The 19,213-nt window shown below is 42.3% G+C and overlaps 1 protein-coding gene and 8 non-coding genes across 9 annotated transcripts in view; 4 read left to right on the top strand and 5 right to left on the bottom strand.

Moving 5' to 3' along the window:
• LOC139342546 (tumor necrosis factor alpha-induced protein 2-like) overlaps window positions 1-19,213 on the bottom strand; it is a 45,560-nt gene that overhangs the window by 3,310 nt on the left and 23,037 nt on the right. Inside the window, exons 2-5 of the mRNA XM_070979716.1 lie at window positions 3,190-3,441; window positions 1,963-2,605; window positions 1,149-1,260; window positions 715-837 (exon numbers count right to left, since the gene is read on the bottom strand). Of these exons, the coding sequence (XP_070835817.1) occupies window positions 715-837; window positions 1,149-1,260; window positions 1,963-2,605; window positions 3,190-3,388 (1,077 nt within the window). The 5' untranslated portion in view covers window positions 3,389-3,441. The remainder of the gene's footprint in view (window positions 1-714; window positions 838-1,148; window positions 1,261-1,962; window positions 2,606-3,189; window positions 3,442-19,213) is intronic.
• On the top strand, window positions 10,859-11,065 carry LOC139342821 (small nucleolar RNA U3). The gene has a single exon (XR_011603060.1). It is a non-coding gene; the product is annotated as a small nucleolar RNA U3 (small nucleolar RNA).
• Window positions 11,711-11,917, bottom strand: LOC139342822 (small nucleolar RNA U3). The gene has a single exon (XR_011603061.1). It is a non-coding gene; the product is annotated as a small nucleolar RNA U3 (small nucleolar RNA).
• On the top strand, window positions 12,708-12,914 carry LOC139342836 (small nucleolar RNA U3). The gene has a single exon (XR_011603073.1). It is a non-coding gene; the product is annotated as a small nucleolar RNA U3 (small nucleolar RNA).
• LOC139342824 (small nucleolar RNA U3) lies at window positions 13,554-13,760 on the bottom strand. Its single transcript, XR_011603063.1, has one exon. It is a non-coding gene; the product is annotated as a small nucleolar RNA U3 (small nucleolar RNA).
• LOC139342837 (small nucleolar RNA U3) lies at window positions 14,566-14,772 on the top strand. Its single transcript, XR_011603074.1, has one exon. It is a non-coding gene; the product is annotated as a small nucleolar RNA U3 (small nucleolar RNA).
• LOC139342820 (small nucleolar RNA U3) lies at window positions 15,418-15,624 on the bottom strand. Its single transcript, XR_011603059.1, has one exon. It is a non-coding gene; the product is annotated as a small nucleolar RNA U3 (small nucleolar RNA).
• LOC139342829 (small nucleolar RNA U3) lies at window positions 16,418-16,624 on the top strand. Its single transcript, XR_011603066.1, has one exon. It is a non-coding gene; the product is annotated as a small nucleolar RNA U3 (small nucleolar RNA).
• LOC139342819 (small nucleolar RNA U3) lies at window positions 17,273-17,479 on the bottom strand. Its single transcript, XR_011603058.1, has one exon. It is a non-coding gene; the product is annotated as a small nucleolar RNA U3 (small nucleolar RNA).

Raw genomic sequence — 19,213 nt, 5'->3', positions numbered from 1 at the left:
ATGAATATGTGAAAGAGGAAGGCACTGTGCTGGAACTCGTCCTGGTCTGAATGAGAGACGACTCGGGTTAATATTAAGTTCACATCACGTCACATCACAGTGATCACAAGAGACAAGAGAAAACATTTCATGTGATCGTTTACTGATTGCAGCACAGACATCACTGTTACTCGCTCTTGATGTTGTACGCTGTCCAAACCTTTTCAAAGATCATGTTTGGTCAACTCAACACAACAGAAGAGCTTTCTGATCAAAGCTTTTTATATTGAGATTGTGATCAGAAGAAAACAAACCATGAAAACATGTCGTCTTCACGGAGGCTTTGATTTATGTATTAGCTGGTTTTCTGGCCATTTTGGGGCAACAGAAACAAACTGTGAGCACAACACAAGTTAATATGATGAACTTGTTAGCGAACAGTTGCTTATTTACACATCCAGCCTTCACAGAGAAACATTAACATTCATCTGGATCCATGTTTGTCTCCACCTGACGAATGAAAGTCCGATATTCTCCCTCTTTTCGCTCTGTTTTTGGTCTCCACCAGCTCCTGAGGAAAGATTTTGCTCTTTAGCTGCTAAATGCTGCTTGTTGCAAGTGTTCAGAGGGTTTTTAGATTCAGATTCAGGTGATTATTCTCTGCATGTTCCTCACGGGAAGCAGCATCCTTCACGTTGTGTTCACGTCACTGTTGGCTCCCCTGATTCGTGGTACCTGAATGATGTCGTAGGCCAGAGGACTGTCGAAGCAGCCGTCCTCCCTCGTCGGTTCCTCCCCTTCATCGAACTTCTGCTTTGCTTCCTCCAGGACACGACCGATGAAAGTGGTCAGCTCGTCCTGAACGCACATTTAAAACATTCAGTGTTTCAACAGCAGCTTCCGCTCTGACGTCTGGACGTTTAATTATACGTTACTAGAAACATACATGAGATACACGCGATGAATTCTGCCTAAATAAAACTAAAACTGTAATGTTCTTCACACAGTAAGTGTAGGAGCAAACATGTCGATGATCTGGATTAGATCAATGAAATGAAAACAGGTTTATTCTCAGGAACAATCTCAGTAAACGTCTTGACAATCTGCTGTTCAGATTTTGATATTTCTTGAACACATGACATGACTAAAATCCTGAGAAATCAGGTTACCTGTTGTTTGCTCAGGTACTGTTCCTCCAGAGGTTCCAGTGACTCTTTGGGCAGCAGTTTTCCCAAAGCTTCAGCATCGATCTCACCCACCAGCTCGGCCTTTTGAAGGATTCTGAGACAGACAGCAAAGCGAGATTATTCACTTCATCAGTTTATCTGTTCTCCTTCAACCTGCCCGCCTCCTCGTCTTCAGCTTCACTTTCAAAAGTTCAAAACAAGGACAAGAGGCAACTTGTTTTCAATGAAAGGCTTGTGACTAACTGGTTCCTGAACATCAGGGTGTGACTCTTCTGTCTTTTTGATGCATTGCATTCTGGTATATTTATGATGTATTGTGGGTGCAGAGCCGCATGATTTGTGCCACTCCTGCAACGGATTTCCACACTTTCCACACAGTTGCACAACTTTAGGGCGCGCTGTTTGGTGCATCGACCAGCCTCTGGTGAGGGTGAAAGCGCTGCTTCCTCATTAACTGATTCCACATAATAAAACCACGAATCAATGGAAGAAAAGGAGACGATTCAAGAAAGATTTTGGTCTCTTTTTAGAGTCTAGAGGTGTAATTTAGCCCTGTGACAGTGGTCCCTTCTGCTGTGGGACCCAACCACCTTCCACCAGCATGCATGTGTTACATTCCCACCATTAAAGAGACTGGTACTCCATGAAGGTCTGCTTCGGATGCACCGAGGACAGACCTACACACTGACAGGTAGCGCCATGTTTAGGCTGCTACCTGGACAAAAATACACCAGCATAGACCAGAATGGACCCAGAAATGCAGCACAGGGTGCTAAGTACTTCAAACAGGACTCACTGTGGATAGTACTCGTTGACCCAGCGCAGGAGGTAAGTGCAGTCCTTGTCACCCAGACCAAACTCTGCGATCTTTCGGAGTCTGGCGCTCAGGTACTGGTGGTACAACCGGGCGTAAAAGTTACAGATGTCCATCTCAGGTGGGTAGCAGCTCCTCACTGTGTCCACCACGACCAGCAGGTCCTCCTTCAGCTGTATGCCCATGCGCTCTATGTCCGTCCGGATGGATGACCCCTGCTGCTGGTCAGCAGGGGGCGTCGAGGGGTTGTCCATACGCTGCTCCACCAGGTTGCGAAGCGTCACATCGTGGAGCTTCTTCCAGCCGCAGGGCCTCCAGGGTGGCATCGTCTCAGGCCTCTGCTTCCACTGCTGGTCCTGCTTCATCTCCTGGATGATGGCCGTCACAGCCGACGTCACAGCCCCCATGCTGACCTCATCCTGGGTGAGAGAGAGACTCAGACTCCGCAGTACAAGGTCTTCCAGTTGTCTGTAGTCTTCTGCAAGTCTGTCCACTTTCTCCTGGTTTTGTGTGAGCGCCTCTGTCTCTTTTATGTCCCTGAACAGACGCTCCTCTCTCTCTATCAGCAGCCGGCTGGCCTCACACAAGTGCCGAGCCTTGAGGATCTGCTCAAACGTGAGGGTCACTGAGGGGAAAAGCAAAGACGTCTTCAGTAAAATGAGGCATCTAAAAATGCCCTGCACAGCACGACACTCAGAGCGTGTAGCTTCCTCTACTGTCATGCAAGAAAAAGGAGAAAATCCTCACATTGCAGAGGCTTAAAACTGCAAAGGCTTGGCTTTGTATTGTCGATATACAACTTAAATGATGAATTCATGGTCAAAATGAGACGTGCTCTTCCTCCAGCAGCCCTGTGATGTTTACATGGGGATTTTAAAATAGTCCATGTTACTCTGCACTACACTTACTGATAGTAATTTCAATATTTGGCTTCTTTCTTCCTCTTCTATGATAACAAAGTGGATTTCTTTGTGTTTCAGGCTGTTTGACACTTTAAAGGACACAATTAATCGACTACCAGACAAAATCACTGACTGACTAATCACTGATGAAGACAATCGAGTTTAAAGCATTTTTGTTCACATTTCTGTAAAATATCTTCTTCATAAAACCACTTTAACAGGCTGTTGCTATCACAGGTCTGTGTCTTAATGTTAAAACAGGCTGATTATCCTCAGGTTTTTGATGAAACGTCGGCTGTAAACTGACCGCTCTGGGGCTGCTCTTCCCGGGGTGAGTGCCGTCCATCCACCGCGGCGGGGGTGTTGTTCACGCCGGCCTGACCTCGCTGGCCTCCCCATATCTTGGGTAATTTAAACCGTCTCCCCGCCGCAGGTCTCCCGCTTTGATCCGGAGGATGGTTCGACCTGAGGCCGTCCATCTCGGTCGAGTCTGACCGGAGCCGCATCGTTATCCAGGCGAAGCAACGGGACCGACAGTCTGAGAGTCGCGGTAATAAATCTGTGAAGACACACATCCGCCATATTAATGTCCATGAAAAGCTAAATTTATCGTTAGCATTCCGCCTGGATAACCGCATTTGCTAGTTACCTTAACCGTTTAATTTTAGGCAGATTTATTTTGATTTTAGCTGACTTATCAACGACTTTCCTCCTTATTTATGTTTCAGTTACTCGTTTTCTTAATGCCAAGGGCTGTCTTTCATTTCCAATGACTGTACAATGGAAGCTTCTTATATTTTGTAATGAAAATAAAGTTTTAAAGTTAGCTTAACGGTTCTGGAGCTAAAACAGCTCTAACATAACGACCCTGCGGCGTCCTTTTCAAAATAAAAGCCTAGCACAACAAATTTTACTTTGGCAATGCAACAGCTGTGATTTTTTTTAAACCAACAAATGAATATATATAGATATAGAGAAAATCAAATAGAAATAGATATAGATAAAATCAAAAAACACAACTGTAGATGACAGTGTCCGGTAGTATCATATCATCATCCTCATCCTCCTCCTCATCGTGTATGCTTTTACTGTTATTTTTCAAAGTAAAATCACACAGTTTGAATGAACGATAACATTTCAGCTTCATTCATGAACAACTAAAAACAAAACCTAGTGATGACACACACAACTTCTGCTTCAGACAGAATCTCAGCCCGTTCACGAACATCAAACTTAACATCAGCTGTAACTTTCTAAAGGTTAAACACGAAACTTTCTTGAGGTTGAATTCTCTCTCGGCTGATCCGGACTGACCGAGTCTCGGTCTGAGCTCCAGCAGCTGTTACTCACCCCGGTCTCTGTCCTCAGCGCTGCTCTGTTAGTCACAGAGCAGCTGGAGGGTCCATTTAAAGCAGAAGCCCTTCCTACTTCAGAGGGTGTAAATAAAGATGACATCCCAAGGTGGGTGGAGGAAACTCCACACACACACACACACACACACACACACACACACACACACACACACACACACACACACACACACACACACACACACACACACACTGGACTTTTTTTTTTTAGAAACACTTGCTGAGGAAATGTCTGTCACTCCTCGTTGGCTAAGAGTGAAAACCAACAAAGATTTTGAGGATTGTTGTTGTTGTGACAGACACTCATGGTCACAGTGATGAATCCTGATGACTTTGGTGACACTCGTCCTCAAACATTCAGTTCCACACGTCCACAGATTATTAACTTTATTAACTGAATAATCATTTGGTCCTCAAACGCAAACTAACCCTAAACAAAGACTCACATTTGAGTGGCTGAAGCCATCAAATTTTTGGTATTTCTGCTTAAAAATGACCCCGAATGATTCATAGATTATCAAAGTAATCGCAGACATGCGTGTGATGAGCATGTCCACCTCCAGACAAACTGTCCTCACCTGAGAAATCAGCACAGGTTGTTTGTTCAAACGCTTTAAACACGTTGCCTGAGGGGGCACTGACTTCTGAAGGGTGGCATGAAGCACAAACACGCTCAAACACGTCAGAAGAGGATTAATCCACCATTTCTCATACCTAATTTAGTTACTAACATCGCAGTGTGTTACAGTTTCTTACATTACTGTGTTTAAAATCTCTCAGAGAGCGGCAGCATCCAAATTTATTCTTTAAGTCCTCAAAATGAAGCGTTTCCTCGAAAAGTGGCTGCATGCAAAAGAAAACGATGAATATTCAAAAATACTCCTCAAACAGCTGTTTTGACCTTTGGTCCTTCCTCTCGCTGGGCAGATCGGCATCTGTGGTGGCCAATCGGATTTCAGGACACACCGCTGACCATGACCACGGTCCTTTCCAAACCTCAGCCGAGCAGTTTTTTTATCTGTAAATCTAATTAACCTGAATTACAGAGCGGGCGGGTTAGATAACATGAAGCTCTGACAAACAGCCTTGTTGTTCAGGCTGGTTAGAGTAGAGTTTAGAGAGGAGATAATAGTTTCAGGCTGTGCAAAACAACCCGCGACTGTTCTGAGGTCAGTGTAAACACTGACTGAACTCCTCGTTTGGAGTCATTGTTGACAACATTCATATGTCAGCTCTGAGTTTCTCAAAGTAAAGTGTTGATGGTGGCTCAGTTTTTTCCCAAGTTTTCTTTGATTTTAGACTTTTTTTGTTCCGTTTTTGTGAATTTAAGATGATATTGATTGTTATTTTGAGTTGTTCTGTCAGCAAACATTGCTTTGCATGTATAGAAATGAATTTTTAAAATTTAAAAACAACATTTCCATTCATTATTTTACAGATTTGAATTTTGTGTTTTCAGTAAATATTGAGACCCTTTTAGACATTTTTCAAAGCATATATATATTTCTATATCATTCACACTTTCATACTGTAACTTTGAGAGAGTGTTGGGGGGGGGCCTCCGGAGGCAAGACTGACTTCACTGTATTGAATATTCAAATCCAAGATGCTTTTATAGCTTCAGCATTTCATCAGAGGGAAATATTTGCATGTCGTTAAATAATTTTGTCCACAATTTCCCCAAATTATGCCTTTTATCTGCCATATGTGGCGTCCTTAGTTAAAGGTGGACTTGTGCTGGACTTCATTATATTGAGAGGTGTATTAAACCTTTTGTCCTCCATGTTTTTATACATGAGTTGAAACACTTCTGAATATAAAGACCAGCATGAAGCAGGACCTCATATGACCGAATGAAGACCTCTGTGTAAAAAACCTGAACATTGCAGACGTCATTCAAACAAACTTAAGGGTTGAACACTTGTAGTTGGACTGCATTAAACTGCTCAGGGGTACCTAATAAAGTGGCCACAGAGTAAATAAATACAGCAAAATGATCACGTATTAATCTGCAAAATGGTAAAATGAACTAAATGTCACATAAATCAATCTGAAAAGCTCATCAAAGGGACTTCTTGGAACAAGCTCCATATCATAAAATGTGATAAATCCTGCGTTTCATATAGATATTTACATATAACATATGCTAATATACGATTAACTGACTCTGCTGATTACTTAAATAACCTGAATGCTGTATCATAAACGGTTTTTCTGACCTTCTGCTCTGCAGAATCTGCAGGAAAAGCAGCCGTGAAGCGTCGAACACATCGCTCACAGGCGTGTAGAGTTCATCCGTCTCTGCAGCAGGTCAACGAAACACTGAACTGAGCGCATGGTGCAGACGAAACATTTGATGTCAGGATGTTGGTTAAGTCACTCTCTGTGAAAGTGAGCTCTGTTTCCCACTTGTGCACCTATACGCTCCACCTATGCACGTTTCCTCTGTGAACTGACGCCTGCACGGTGAGAACCAAAGCATGGAGGGTTTCAACATGACATGAAGGCTTTTTAAAATGTCACGCTCTCACACTGTGGAAAGGTGTTACTGGAGAGGCACAGTCTTACAGTGGTCTATTAGAGAGAAAAACATTTGAATTTTCTAAACACACCAGGCAAAAATACACAGATCAATAATGCTTTTACAGTAAATGTTTTCCCTCCACAGAGTTCACACCACAAACTGCTCTCACATACTACAAATACATCTGTGGAGCCTGTTTTCACTTCCTTACAAACAGTCTTTTCTTCCCTGACCACTGCTTTTACACACACACACACACACACACACACACACACACACACACACACACACCTTTATAAATAAGCAGCGTTGTTCCCAGCACTTCCTGTACTTGCAGCTTACTTGAGTTTTAAGCGGTCATCACTCACTGAAACGTGCAGTAAATTCGATTTTGCTGCAGGTGAGATGTGAGAAGGTTTTTCATCTGTATCTGCAATTTTAAATAATGGTTTCAATTTTGGGGCTGCACGGTGGCACAGCAGGTAGTGCGCGTGCCTCACAGCAAGAAGGTCGCTGGGTCGATTCCCGGGTCAGGCCATGTTCTTCCCGTGCATGCGTGGGTTCTCTCCGGGTGCTCCGGCTTCCTCCCACAGACCAAAAACATGCTCATTAGGTTGATTGGTGACTCTAAAATTGCCCCTAGGTGTGAGTGTGAGTGTGAATGGTTGTATGTCTGTATATGCTGCCCTGTGACCGGCTGGCGACTGGTCCAGGGTGTACCCCGCCTCCCGCCCGTTGACAGCCGAGATAGGCTCCGGCCCCCCCGCGACCCCAAAAGGGATAAGCGGCATAGAAAATGGATGGATGGTTTAAATTTTGGGTCTAAGAATGAGAAGATGCCACTTCATGTCTGTGTGTTGCTGTAAGTACAGAGCTGGAGCTGGGTGTGGTTAGCTTAGCTTAGCATAAAGACTGGCAGCAGAGGGAAACAGCTAGCCTGGCTCTGTCCAAAAGCTGGTAAATGCTCCTACCAGCTCCCGTAAAGCTCACAATTAACACGACATAATGTGTTTGTTTAACCCGACCAACCCGTGTGTGCTGTCATAGCCTGAACTCAGACACGCATATGAGCTCATTCATTTGACATTTGACATCACATCATTTGACATTTCAGTGGTTTAGCTCAGGAAAAGCTGGTAGGTGGATTTCGACTTGACGTTATTTTGTTCGTACTGATTCTGAGGTCTCAGCTTATTTTTTCACTTTCATTATTCAGTTTTTGGTCTGAGAGGAGTTTTACACACTGACTGGTTTTCCATCCACTCAGATCTTGGGAGGAGTTTCCTCAGCCACAGCGCAGGTTGCCGGATAGGACGAGTGTGAGCGGAGGCCATGCAAACACACTGGGACCAAATCAGATGACCTCACTGTGACAGAGCTGAACACTGACTGTGCCGGCGATGCCCAAGAAACACTTTGACTTTTAGTTTCTCCTTAAAACCACAAACCACTGCACTTTTATGAGATGCTGACCTTCTGTCCACTGAATCCTCGTCTAAGTTGTGCTGAAAGTTTAGTTTAGTTTATTAGTTTAGTGGACAGGGACCATGTAGATGTAGACCAGAGTTAGCTAAAATAGCTAATTTGCATCTGTGGTCCCTGGGCAGGAAGTGAAAAAGAAAATAAAACACATACTAAACATTACAGACAATATCAGCAACAAGATCTATGTAAGAAGAAAATTATTGAAAAGTTTCCCTATTGATTCACTGGCATTGATCGGTCGTCATGGAGCTGATTATTCCTCTTTTTCTCTTTTTGCTCTGACTGTTGATTAGCATGTTAGCATCCAAACATTTGCTAATTAGTGCTAAACTCCAAGTGCAGCTGAGGCTGATGAGGTCTGCAGGTATTTGGTTTCAACCAAAGTATCTGACAAAGTGAAACTTCGACAGTGGAGCTCGATGAGATCAGAGTTATTGGAAATCATCCCCTGAATGTCTGCACCAGATTTTAACATGTTTCTATACAGAACGAAACAATGGTGGATCAGACGCTCCAGAGCAGCCACTGAATGGACGAAAAGACTCATCTGGATATTTCTGTTTACTTGTATCACAGATTGCACATTTATGAGAGAAAGATTTGAAATATTTGTCAGTTTTTCCATGTTGACCATCAGTGTTCATGTCTGTCCACATTAGAGGAGCTTTGTGTTTTCATGCTTTCTGTCAATGAAAACATTTACACTGAAAGGGGTTTTTTTTTTTTCCTCCAGAATGACTCAAACTCCTTTGGTCAAGTTGACATGCAAGAGCTGTGTTGGCACACGATAACTTCTGCAAAACATCAGTTAAAAGAAAAGTAAAAGCATCAAAAGTGTCGCTGTTCGAACTTGCATCAGCACCAAAAGGGAAACACGGCAGAACTCACGTAAGACTGGAGCTTTGAGACACCGCAGCAACCACAACCGCAGGTGAAGCAGGTGGGAGCGTTTACATACAGCTTTCAGGAAGAGAGAGTCTTTATAGGAAACGAGCTGTTCCTCTTCTGCCTCTGTCTGCTCCAGATGTTTGCTGATGGCTGCAGGAGGCTCAGTTTATAATCAGTGATGATGCTGTGCTCTCCTCTTCACAGAAAACTATGAAAAATCTGCGTTTTAATGGCGAATTGAACTTACAGGGATCTTTCTTCAGTTAGTGATTTGAGAGTTGCGTGTTGTAATAACGTACAACAGCCGAGGGTTTTACAAACATGTCACATGTTTGCTCAGTGGATGAATCATTTTTTGGCACAGTGAGAAGTGAACTCGATGAATAAGATCCTCCTCAGATAATCTCACCTCTCACTCCCTCAGATTTCATCCTTTTAAAAGACGATCCGTCTGAATTACTGTAACTCACAAAGCTGAGACGCTCCCTTTGCTGGAGGAGGTAACCTCCAGATTTAATCAGTGGACTTTGGTGAAGTCGGAGTGAAGGTTTAATCTTTGTAGCAGCAGAAAATTTAAAATATTTGTTGCATTAAGTAATTTTCCAGTAAGTCTGACAAAGATGTGAAAGTTCAGAAACTGTTTAAGGTCGACTTTAAGATAATGAAGAACAGCAGAGCGAAGGTTTAAAATCAATCACACTGAGCACATTCGCATCCTTCAGGATATCACAAAACATGTTCATTTTCATTTTGTATATTTTTACCACATGAAATCTATCGAACCATCTTTTCTCCATTAGAGTCTCATTCAGAGAGACTGCACTCTTGACCTTCACTTCATTATGAAAGCAGTTTGGCTCCTGCTTTCTTTTTTAATCTTTTTTAACGTGTGAGCCTAAATAATTCAAACATTAATGCAGAATTTCTGTGGAGAAGTAGGAGAAAGCTCAGATCGTGTTTCCTCCATCAGATCTTTGACTTTGTCCTGTGCGTGACTTTAATCAGGTTGAACTTGTGCACTTATGCTCAGCTGGAAGTTAACCTGCAGTGTCTCGTCTTTATCTGCGAATAAAATCACTAAGCGTAAGCTGTCCTGCTCAAACAAGTACAAAGAAACCACAGAGGAATGAAGGAGACGTCTGTCAACCACAGTGTGCAGATGCTCTGAGAGGAGGTCCAATCAGACAGCATGAAGTCAACACACCTGTGTGGGCGGGTCTTTGCAGGTCCTGCACACCCACACAGGTGTTTGCTACCATTCAGCTGATCAGACCTCTGCTCAGGTTGAAGCTGATGGAGCTATGCTGGAGCTCCTTCAACTCACCAAACTTCATGCACAAATGACCACATTTATACTTCATGTGAGAGTAAACACATCCAGGAGGTCAAAGGGAAACAGGAAGTTTGATGTGTTTACACAATGTTTCTGCAATTAAATAAGTTTTGATCAATCAAATGGCATTTAATTCACAAATTATTGCATCTTTAAAATGTAATTGTGGAAAACTTCACTGCAGAACTTAAATGTCTTTTCTGCAAGAGAAAATGAATAAATTAAAACTTCTTTAATTACGAAAGCAAAGATGGAAAAACCAATAAAACCTTCATTTTAGACCAGATCAAAGCTCCACTCAGACCATGCTTCCTCCACCAGGAGTCAAAGTCCTCGTCTCCACGCATGAGACCCTGAGAGACATCCAGGACAAACCAAGACTATACTTTCAGGGATCTTTTCTTCAGGTCTTGACTTGAGAAATGTGTTTCTAAAGAGTTTGGTCTCGCTGCCCACGATGAAGAGCTGAGATGTTTCCTTCAGAGCAGGAAACTGGTGAGAAGACTTTGTTTCTTCTGCACTGTTGATGATTGTTCAGTGTTTCTGAATGAGACTCTGATGGAGGAAACATGGTCTGAGTGGAGTTCTTTATCTTGTTTAAAGATTAAATCTTTGTCCTGTGCTTGACTTTAATCAGGTTCAGGTTGTGCAGAGCTCAGCTAGAAGCTAACTACCATTTTATCTTTGTTTTCCAATAAAATCATGCATTTTTAATATGTCCTGCTCAAACAAGTGCAACTGATCTCAGAGAGGAATGAAGGAGACGTCTGTCAACCACAGTGTGCAGATGCTCTGAGAGGAGGTCCAATCAGACAGCATGAAGTCAACACACCTGTGTGGGCGGGTCTTTGCAGGTCCTGCACACCCACACAGGTGTTTGCTACCATTCAGCTGATCAGACCTCTGCTCAGGTTGAAGCTGATGGAGCTATGCTGGAGCTCCTTCAACTCACCAAACTTCATGCACAAATGACCACATTTATACTTCATGTGAGAGTAAACACATCCAGGAGGTCAAAGGGAAACAGGAAGTTTGATGTGTTTACACAATGTTTCTGCTAAATAACTGCATTTCAATAGCTAATTCAAGGATTATTGCATACTTAAATCCTGGTGAATCTTTTGGCAGATTCTTTAAAAACCATTAACTAAAAAAATGTAAATTCAGCATTTTTTAGAACATTAAGGATCTTTTGAAAACAGGCATTTATTTTAGACCAGATCAAAGCTCCACTCAGACCATGTTTCCTCCATCAGAGTCTCTTTCAGAAACACTGAACAATCATCAACAGTGCAGAAGAAACAAAGTCTTCTCACCAGTTTCCTGCTCTGAAGGAAACATCTCAGCTCTTCATCGTGGGCAGCGAGACCAAACTCTTTAGAAACACATTTCTCAAGTCAAGACCTGAAGAAAAGATCCCTGAAAGTATAGTCTTGGTTTGTCCTGGATGTCTCTCAGGGTCTCATGCGTGGAGACGAGGACTTTGACTCCTGGTGAGCTCCTGAGCTTCAGACAGACGCTCCTCCTACAGTCATCACAGACAGAGCAGTGAAGACACTCTGTGATGATGATGATGATGATGATGATGATGATGATGATGATGATGATGATGATGATGATGATGATGATGATGTGAGTCGACTGTTATTTGTTCAAATGCCACTTTAGCTTAATGTCAGTCCTGAGATCCATGAGTTGGTTTGCTTTTGCTCGATGCAGAATAAAACTCCTGAACACAAAACCAACAGAAGGGAAGCGACAGGAAGGTCCACAGAGCTGAATCTGCTGCTGACGTCTGTTTGCTATGAAATACTCAACAGTTTGCTTAATATGTCTTCTAATTAACTCTGATTAGTGTCTTATTTGTTGTCTTTTTCTCTATGACTGATAGATTTGGAGTCCATTTTTGTCTGATTTCTCACTGATGAGAGAATTTGAGTAATTTTCTGGGTCATCAGCTCAGAATGAAAACTGAATTCTGTCGTCATGCATGATGATGGAAAATATCTGTTTGCTCCAGGCAGAGAAATACACCTGTAAGACAAGAACAATTAAAACATAATGACAGAAAGTTGACAGACAGACAAAGACATATCAGTGTGGACACGTTGTTAATGTGTCTGTGATGACTGTAGGAGGAGCGTCTGTCTGAAGCTCAGGAGCTCACCAGGAGTCAAAGTCCTCGTCTCCACACATGAGACCCTGAGAGACATCCAGGACAAACCAAGACTATACTTTCAGGGATCATTTCTTCAGGTCTTGACTTGAGAAATGTGTTTCTAAAGAGTTTGGTCTCGCTGCCCACGATGAAGAGCTGAGATGTTTCCTTCAGAGCAGGAAACTGGTGAGAAGACTTTGTTTCTTCTGCACTGTTGATGATTGTTCAGTGTTTCTGAATGAGACTCTGATGGAGGAAACATGGTCTGAGTGGAGCTTTGATCTGGTCTAAAATAAATGCCTGTTTTCAAAAGATCCTTAATGTTCTAAAAAATGCTGAATTTACATTTTTTTAGTTAATGGTTTTTAAAGAATCTGCCAAAAGATTCACCAGGATTTAAGTATGCAATAATCCTTGAATTAGCTACTGAAATGCAGTTATTTAGCAGAAACATTGTGTAAACACATCAAACTTCCTGTTTCCCTTTGACCTCCTGGATGTGTTTACTCTCACATGAAGTATAAATGTGGTCATTTGTGCATGAAGTTTGGTGAGTTGAAGGAGCTCCAGCATAGCTCCATCAGCTTCAACCTGAGCAGAGGTCTGATCAGCTGAATGGTAGCAAACACCTGTGTGGGTGTGCAGGACCTGCAAAGACCCGCCCACACAGGTGTGTTGACTTCATGCTGTCTGATTGGACCTCCTCTCAGAGCATCTGCACACTGTGGTTGACAGACGTCTCCTTCATTCCTCTCTGAGATCAGTTGCACTTGTTTGAGCAGGACATATTAAAACTGCATGATTTTATTGGAAAACAAAGATAAAATGGTAGTTAGCTTCTAGCTAAGCTCTGCACAACCTGATTAAAGTCAAGCACAGGACAAAGATTTAATCTTTAAACAAGATAAAAAACTCCACTCAGACCATGTTTCCTCCATCAGGGTCTCTTTCAGAAACACTGAACAATCATCAACAGTGCAGAAGAAACAAAGTCTTCTCACCAGTTTCCTGCTCTGAAGGAAACATCTCAGCTCTTCATCGTGGGCAGCGAGACCAAACTCTTTAGAAACACATTTCTCAAGTCAAGACCTGAAGAAAAGATCCCTGAAAGTATAGTCTTGGTTTGTCCTGGATGTCTCTCAGGGTCTCATGTGTGGAGACGAGGACTTTGACTCCTGGTGAGCTCCTGAGCTTCAGACAGACGCTCCTCCTACAGTCATCACAGACAGAGCAGTGAAGACACTCTGTGATGATGATGATGATGATGATGATGATGATGATGATGATGATGATGATGATGATGATGATGATGATGATGATGATGATGATGATGTGAGTCGACTGTTATTTGTTCAAATGCCACTTTAGCTTAATGTCAGTCCTGAGATCCATGAGTTGGTTTGCTTTTGCTCGATGCAGAATAAAACTCCTGAACACAAAACCAACAGAAGGGAAGCGACAGGAAGGTCCACAGAGCTGAATCTGCTGCTGACGTCTGTTTGCTATGAAATACTCAACAGTTTGCTTAATATGTCTTCTAATTAACTCTGATTAGTGTCTTATTTGTTGTCTTTTTCTCTATGACTGATAGATTTGGAGTCCATTTTTGTCTGATTTCTCACTGATGAGAGAATTTGAGTAATTTTCTGGGACATCAGCTCAGAATGAAAACTGAATTCTGTCGTCATGCATGATGATGGAAAATATCTGTTTGCTCCAGGCAGAGAAATACACCTGTAAGACAAGAACAATTAAAACATAATGACAGAAAGTTGACAGACAGACAAAGACATATCAGTGTGGACACGTTGTTAATGTGTCTGTGATGACTGTAGGAGGAGCGTCTGTCTGAAGCTCAGGAGCTCACCAGGAGTCAAAGTCCTCGTCTCCACACATGAGACCCTGAGAGACATCCAGGACAAACCAAGACTATACTTTCAGGGATCATTTCTTCAGGTCTTGACTTGAGAAATGTGTTTCTAAAGAGTTTGGTCTCGCTGCCCACGATGAAGAGCTGAGATGTTTCCTTCAGAGCAGGAAACTGGTGAGAAGACTTTGTTTCTTCTGCACTGTTGATGATTGTTCAGTGTTTCTGAAAGAGACTCTGATGGAGGAAACATGGTCTGAGTGGAGCTTTGATCTGGTCTAAAATAAATGCCTGTTTTCAAAAGATCCTTAATGTTCTAAAAAATGCTGAATTTACATTTTTTTAGTTAATGGTTTTTAAAGAATCTGCCAAAAGATTCACCAGGATTTAAGTATGCAATAATCCTTGAATTAGCTATTGAAATGCAGTTATTTAGCAGAAACATTGTGTAAACACATCAAACTTCCTGTTTCCCTTTGACCTCCTGGATGTGTTTACTCTCACATGAAGTATAAATGTGGTCATTTGTGCATGAAGTTTGGTGAGTTGAAGGAGCTCCAGCATAGCTCCATCAGCTTCAACCTGAGCAGAGGTCTGATCAGCTGAATGGTAGCAAACACCTGTGTGGGTGTGCAGGACCTGCAAAGACCCGCCCACACAGGTGTGTTGACTTCATGCTGTCTGATTGGACCTCCTCTCAGAGCATCTGCACACTGTGGTTGACAGACGTCTCCTTCATTCCTCTCTGAGATCAGTTGCACTTGTTTGAGCAGGACATATTAAAACTGCATGATTTTATTGGAAAACAAAGATAAAATGCTAGTTAGCTTCTAGCTGAGCTCTGCACAACCTGAACCTGATTAAAGTCAAGCACAGGACAAAGATTTAATCTTTAAACAAGATAAAAAACTCCACTCAGACCATGTTTCCTCCATCAGGGTCTCTTTCAGAAACACTGAACAATCATCAACAGTGCAGAAGAAACAAAGTCTTCTCACCAGTTTCCTGCTCTGAAGGAAACATCTCAGCTCTTCATCGTGGGCAGCGAGACCAAACTCTTTAGAAACACATTTCTCAAGTCAAGACCTGAAGAAATGATCCCTGAAAGTATAGTCTTGGTTTGTCCTGGATGTCTCTCAGGGTCTCATGTGTGGAGACGAGGACTTTGACTCCTGGTGAGCTCCTGAGCTTCAGACAGACGCTCCTCCTACAGTCATCACAGACAGAGCAGTGAAGACACTCTGTGATGATGATGATGATGATGATGATGATGATGATGATGATGATGATGATGATGATGATGATGATGATGATGATGTGAGTCGACTGTTATTTGTTCAAATGCCACTTTAGCTTAATGTCAGTCCTGAGATCCATGAGTTGGTTTGCTTTTGCTCGATGCAGAATAAAACTCCTGAACACAAAACCAACAGAAGGGAAGCGACAGGAAGGTCCACAGAGCTGAATCTGCTGCTGACGTCTGTTTGCTATGAAATACTCAACAGTTTGCTTAATATGTCTTCTAATTAACTCTGATTAGTGTCTTATTTGTTGTCTTTTTCTCTATGACTGATAGATTTGGAGTCCATTTTTGTCTGATTTCTCACTGATGAGAGAATTTGAGTAATTTTCTGGGTCATCAGCTCAGAATGAAAACTGAATTCTGTCGTCATGCATGATGATGGAAAATATCTGTTTGCTCCAGGCAGAGAAATACACCTGTAAGACAAGAACAATTAAAACATAATGACAGAAAGTTGACAGACAGACAAAGACATATCAGTGTGGACACGTTGTTAATGTGTCTGTGATGACTGTAGGAGGAGCGTCTGTCTGAAGCTCAGGAGCTCACCAGGAGTCAAAGTCCTCGTCTCCACACATGAGACCCTGAGAGACATCCAGGACAAACCAAGACTATACTTTCAGGGATCATTTCTTCAGGTCTTGACTTGAGAAATGTGTTTCTAAAGAGTTTGGTCTCGCTGCCCACGATGAAGAGCTGAGATGTTTCCTTCAGAGCAGGAAACTGGTGAGAAGACTTTGTTTCTTCTGCACTGTTGATGATTGTTCAGTGTTTCTGAATGAGACTCTGATGGAGGAAACATGGTCTGAGTGGAGTTCTTTATCTTGTTTAAAGATTAAATCTTTGTCCTGTGCTTGACTTTAATCAGGTTCAGGTTGTGCAGAGCTCAGCTAGAAGCTAACTACCATTTTATCTTTGTTTTCCAATAAAATCATGCATTTTTAATATGTCCTGCTCAAACAAGTGCAACTGATCTCAGAGAGGAATGAAGGAGACGTCTGTCAACCACAGTGTGCAGATGCTCTGAGAGGAGGTCCAATCAGACAGCATGAAGTCAACACACCTGTGTGGGCGGGTCTTTGCAGGTCCTGCACACCCACACAGGTGTTTGCTACCATTCAGCTGATCAGACCTCTGCTCAGGTTGAAGCTGATGGAGCTATGCTGGAGCTCCTTCAACTCACCAAACTTCATGCACAAATGACCACATTTATACTTCATGTGAGAGTAAACACATCCAGGAGGTCAAAGGGAAACAGGAAGTTTGATGTGTTTACACAATGTTTCTGCTAAATAACTGCATTTCAGTAGCTAATTTGGGGATTATTGCATACTTAAATCTTGGTGAATATTTCTGCAGATTATTGAAATTCCTTTAAGTAAAAATATGCAAACTCAGCATTTTTTTTAGAACATTAAGGATCTTTTGAAAACAGGCATTTATTTTAGACCAGATAAAAAACTCCACTCAGACCATGTTTCCTCCATCAGAGTCTCTTTCAGAAACACTGAACAATCATCAACAGTGCAGAAGAAACAAAGTCTTCCCACCAGTTTCCTGCTCTGAAGGAAACATCTCAGCTCTTCATCGTGGGCAGCGAGACCAAACTCTTTAGAAACACATTTCTCAAGTCAAGACCTGAAGAAATGATCCCTGAAAGTATAGTCTTGGTTTGTCCTGGATGTCTCTCAGGGTCTCATGTGTGGAGACGAGGACTTTGACTCCTGGTGAGCTCCTGAGCTTCAGACAGACGCTCCTCCTACAGTCATCACAGACACATTCATTCACGTCGATGTCAGACGTCGTTTCTTTGACATCCGTCACTCTGACATCTGTTTTCTGTGACTACAAACTTCTGTAACTGCTTTAACTGTGGACAAACTGACTAAACAAACATCTTCTAGAAATCATTTGTCCCCTTCTTTGAGCTTTAATCACTCAGAGACTCTGCAGTCTGTGCTTTAAATGTCACATTCATCAGTATAGTGTAATATATATAAAGTGAATCCAAAAATGGTCAATATTACAAGATTTTACACCTGAGCATCTGCATCAAAAATCACCATCGTTGTTTCTATCAGGCTTGAAAAGCTTCTTGCTCGACCGTCTCAACGTGCAGCTGCTTCATGTGCAGACAGGTGCGCAGGAGATTCATGAGACTGATTGGTTTGATGCGTTTTATTAAAAAAGATTAAATAAGCTCGACATTTCCACCCCTCTGTGCCGCGGTTACACATTTGAAAATCAGACATGAAACATTTCACATTTAAACTCTTTGTCAGGATTGATGAGAGCTTCAGTACCTGAAACACTTGCTGAGTAGTAAAGCCCTGAAAAACCAACCTGAGATGCTGATACATGCAGATGTGTATATGTACTGTATACGCTCCAGTTCTCCCAGTTGATAACAAACATACTTAAACAACTGACACACAGGAAAACTCAATGATTAAAGAAATGCATAAAAAATCACATCAAAATGATCAGATATCTGCATCTATGATCATACAAAGTGGTCTGGAGGCAGAGATTTAACAGACAGGAAATGGAAACGCGTGTTTCACAAAGACACGCTCATGTTTGAGTGTGAAGCAGCTGAAGAGGCTCACACACGGTGAACTTCCCATCGCTCGCTCAGTTCCTGAGCAGCACATTCAATCACGCAAACAGTTGCTGTTTGTTGATCTGAAGCTTTCAACTCAAACCGAGGCCCAACAGAAATAACATACTTCTACTGCAAAACAGTCCGGCTGAGAGAGCGTCCTCACAGCAAACACTGACGCCGAAACCTGCCTGTGATTGGTCACATCTGCCGAGCGCTCCAACTCATCCACGCAGAGAGTTTCACAATCTTTTCATCCCCCAAAACTTTGACTTTCATCCAGATTCCTCGGTCAATTGTTTTCTTTCCCAGAAAACAATCCTGCAATTGCTCACAATGCTGGAAAGGACTTAATCTGTGCCTCAGTGCATGCGTCACATTTAATACGTCCTGTGAGTGAAAACATGTGAGACGCCTCTGCCATCGCGAGCCAGAGGAGACATTCAGGAGCACCTTCAGCCTGCTGGGTCGCAGCATTTCATTATTACATAAGTATTTTTATTTTATTTAAACTTCATTTCAATTATAAAGCTGGAGTGCTTCAATTCTTTTTGTCACTAAATCCCATAAAAAGAGGAAAACCAGCCATGCGTTTGTCTCTCGATGTGCTAATCAGTCGCTCTCAGCTCACTGATTCTGACTGAGGACGCAAACCAACAGATTTATGGCTTAACTTTAAAAAGGGCTCAGTCATTTCCAAAACAACTGGTCACTGTAGGTTTTTACAAAAATGACTAACACAAGAGGAAATAGCAGATTTGCTGGTTTTCATGGGATTTGTTGACAATAATGATTTTTTTT

This window comes from Chaetodon trifascialis, chromosome 14 (genome assembly GCF_039877785.1).
Source record: "Chaetodon trifascialis isolate fChaTrf1 chromosome 14, fChaTrf1.hap1, whole genome shotgun sequence".
NCBI classification, from domain to species: Eukaryota; Metazoa; Chordata; class Actinopteri; order Chaetodontiformes; family Chaetodontidae; genus Chaetodon; species Chaetodon trifascialis.
Note: the sequence above shows the minus strand (reverse complement) of the source record. Positions and strands in the feature narration are given on the sequence as shown.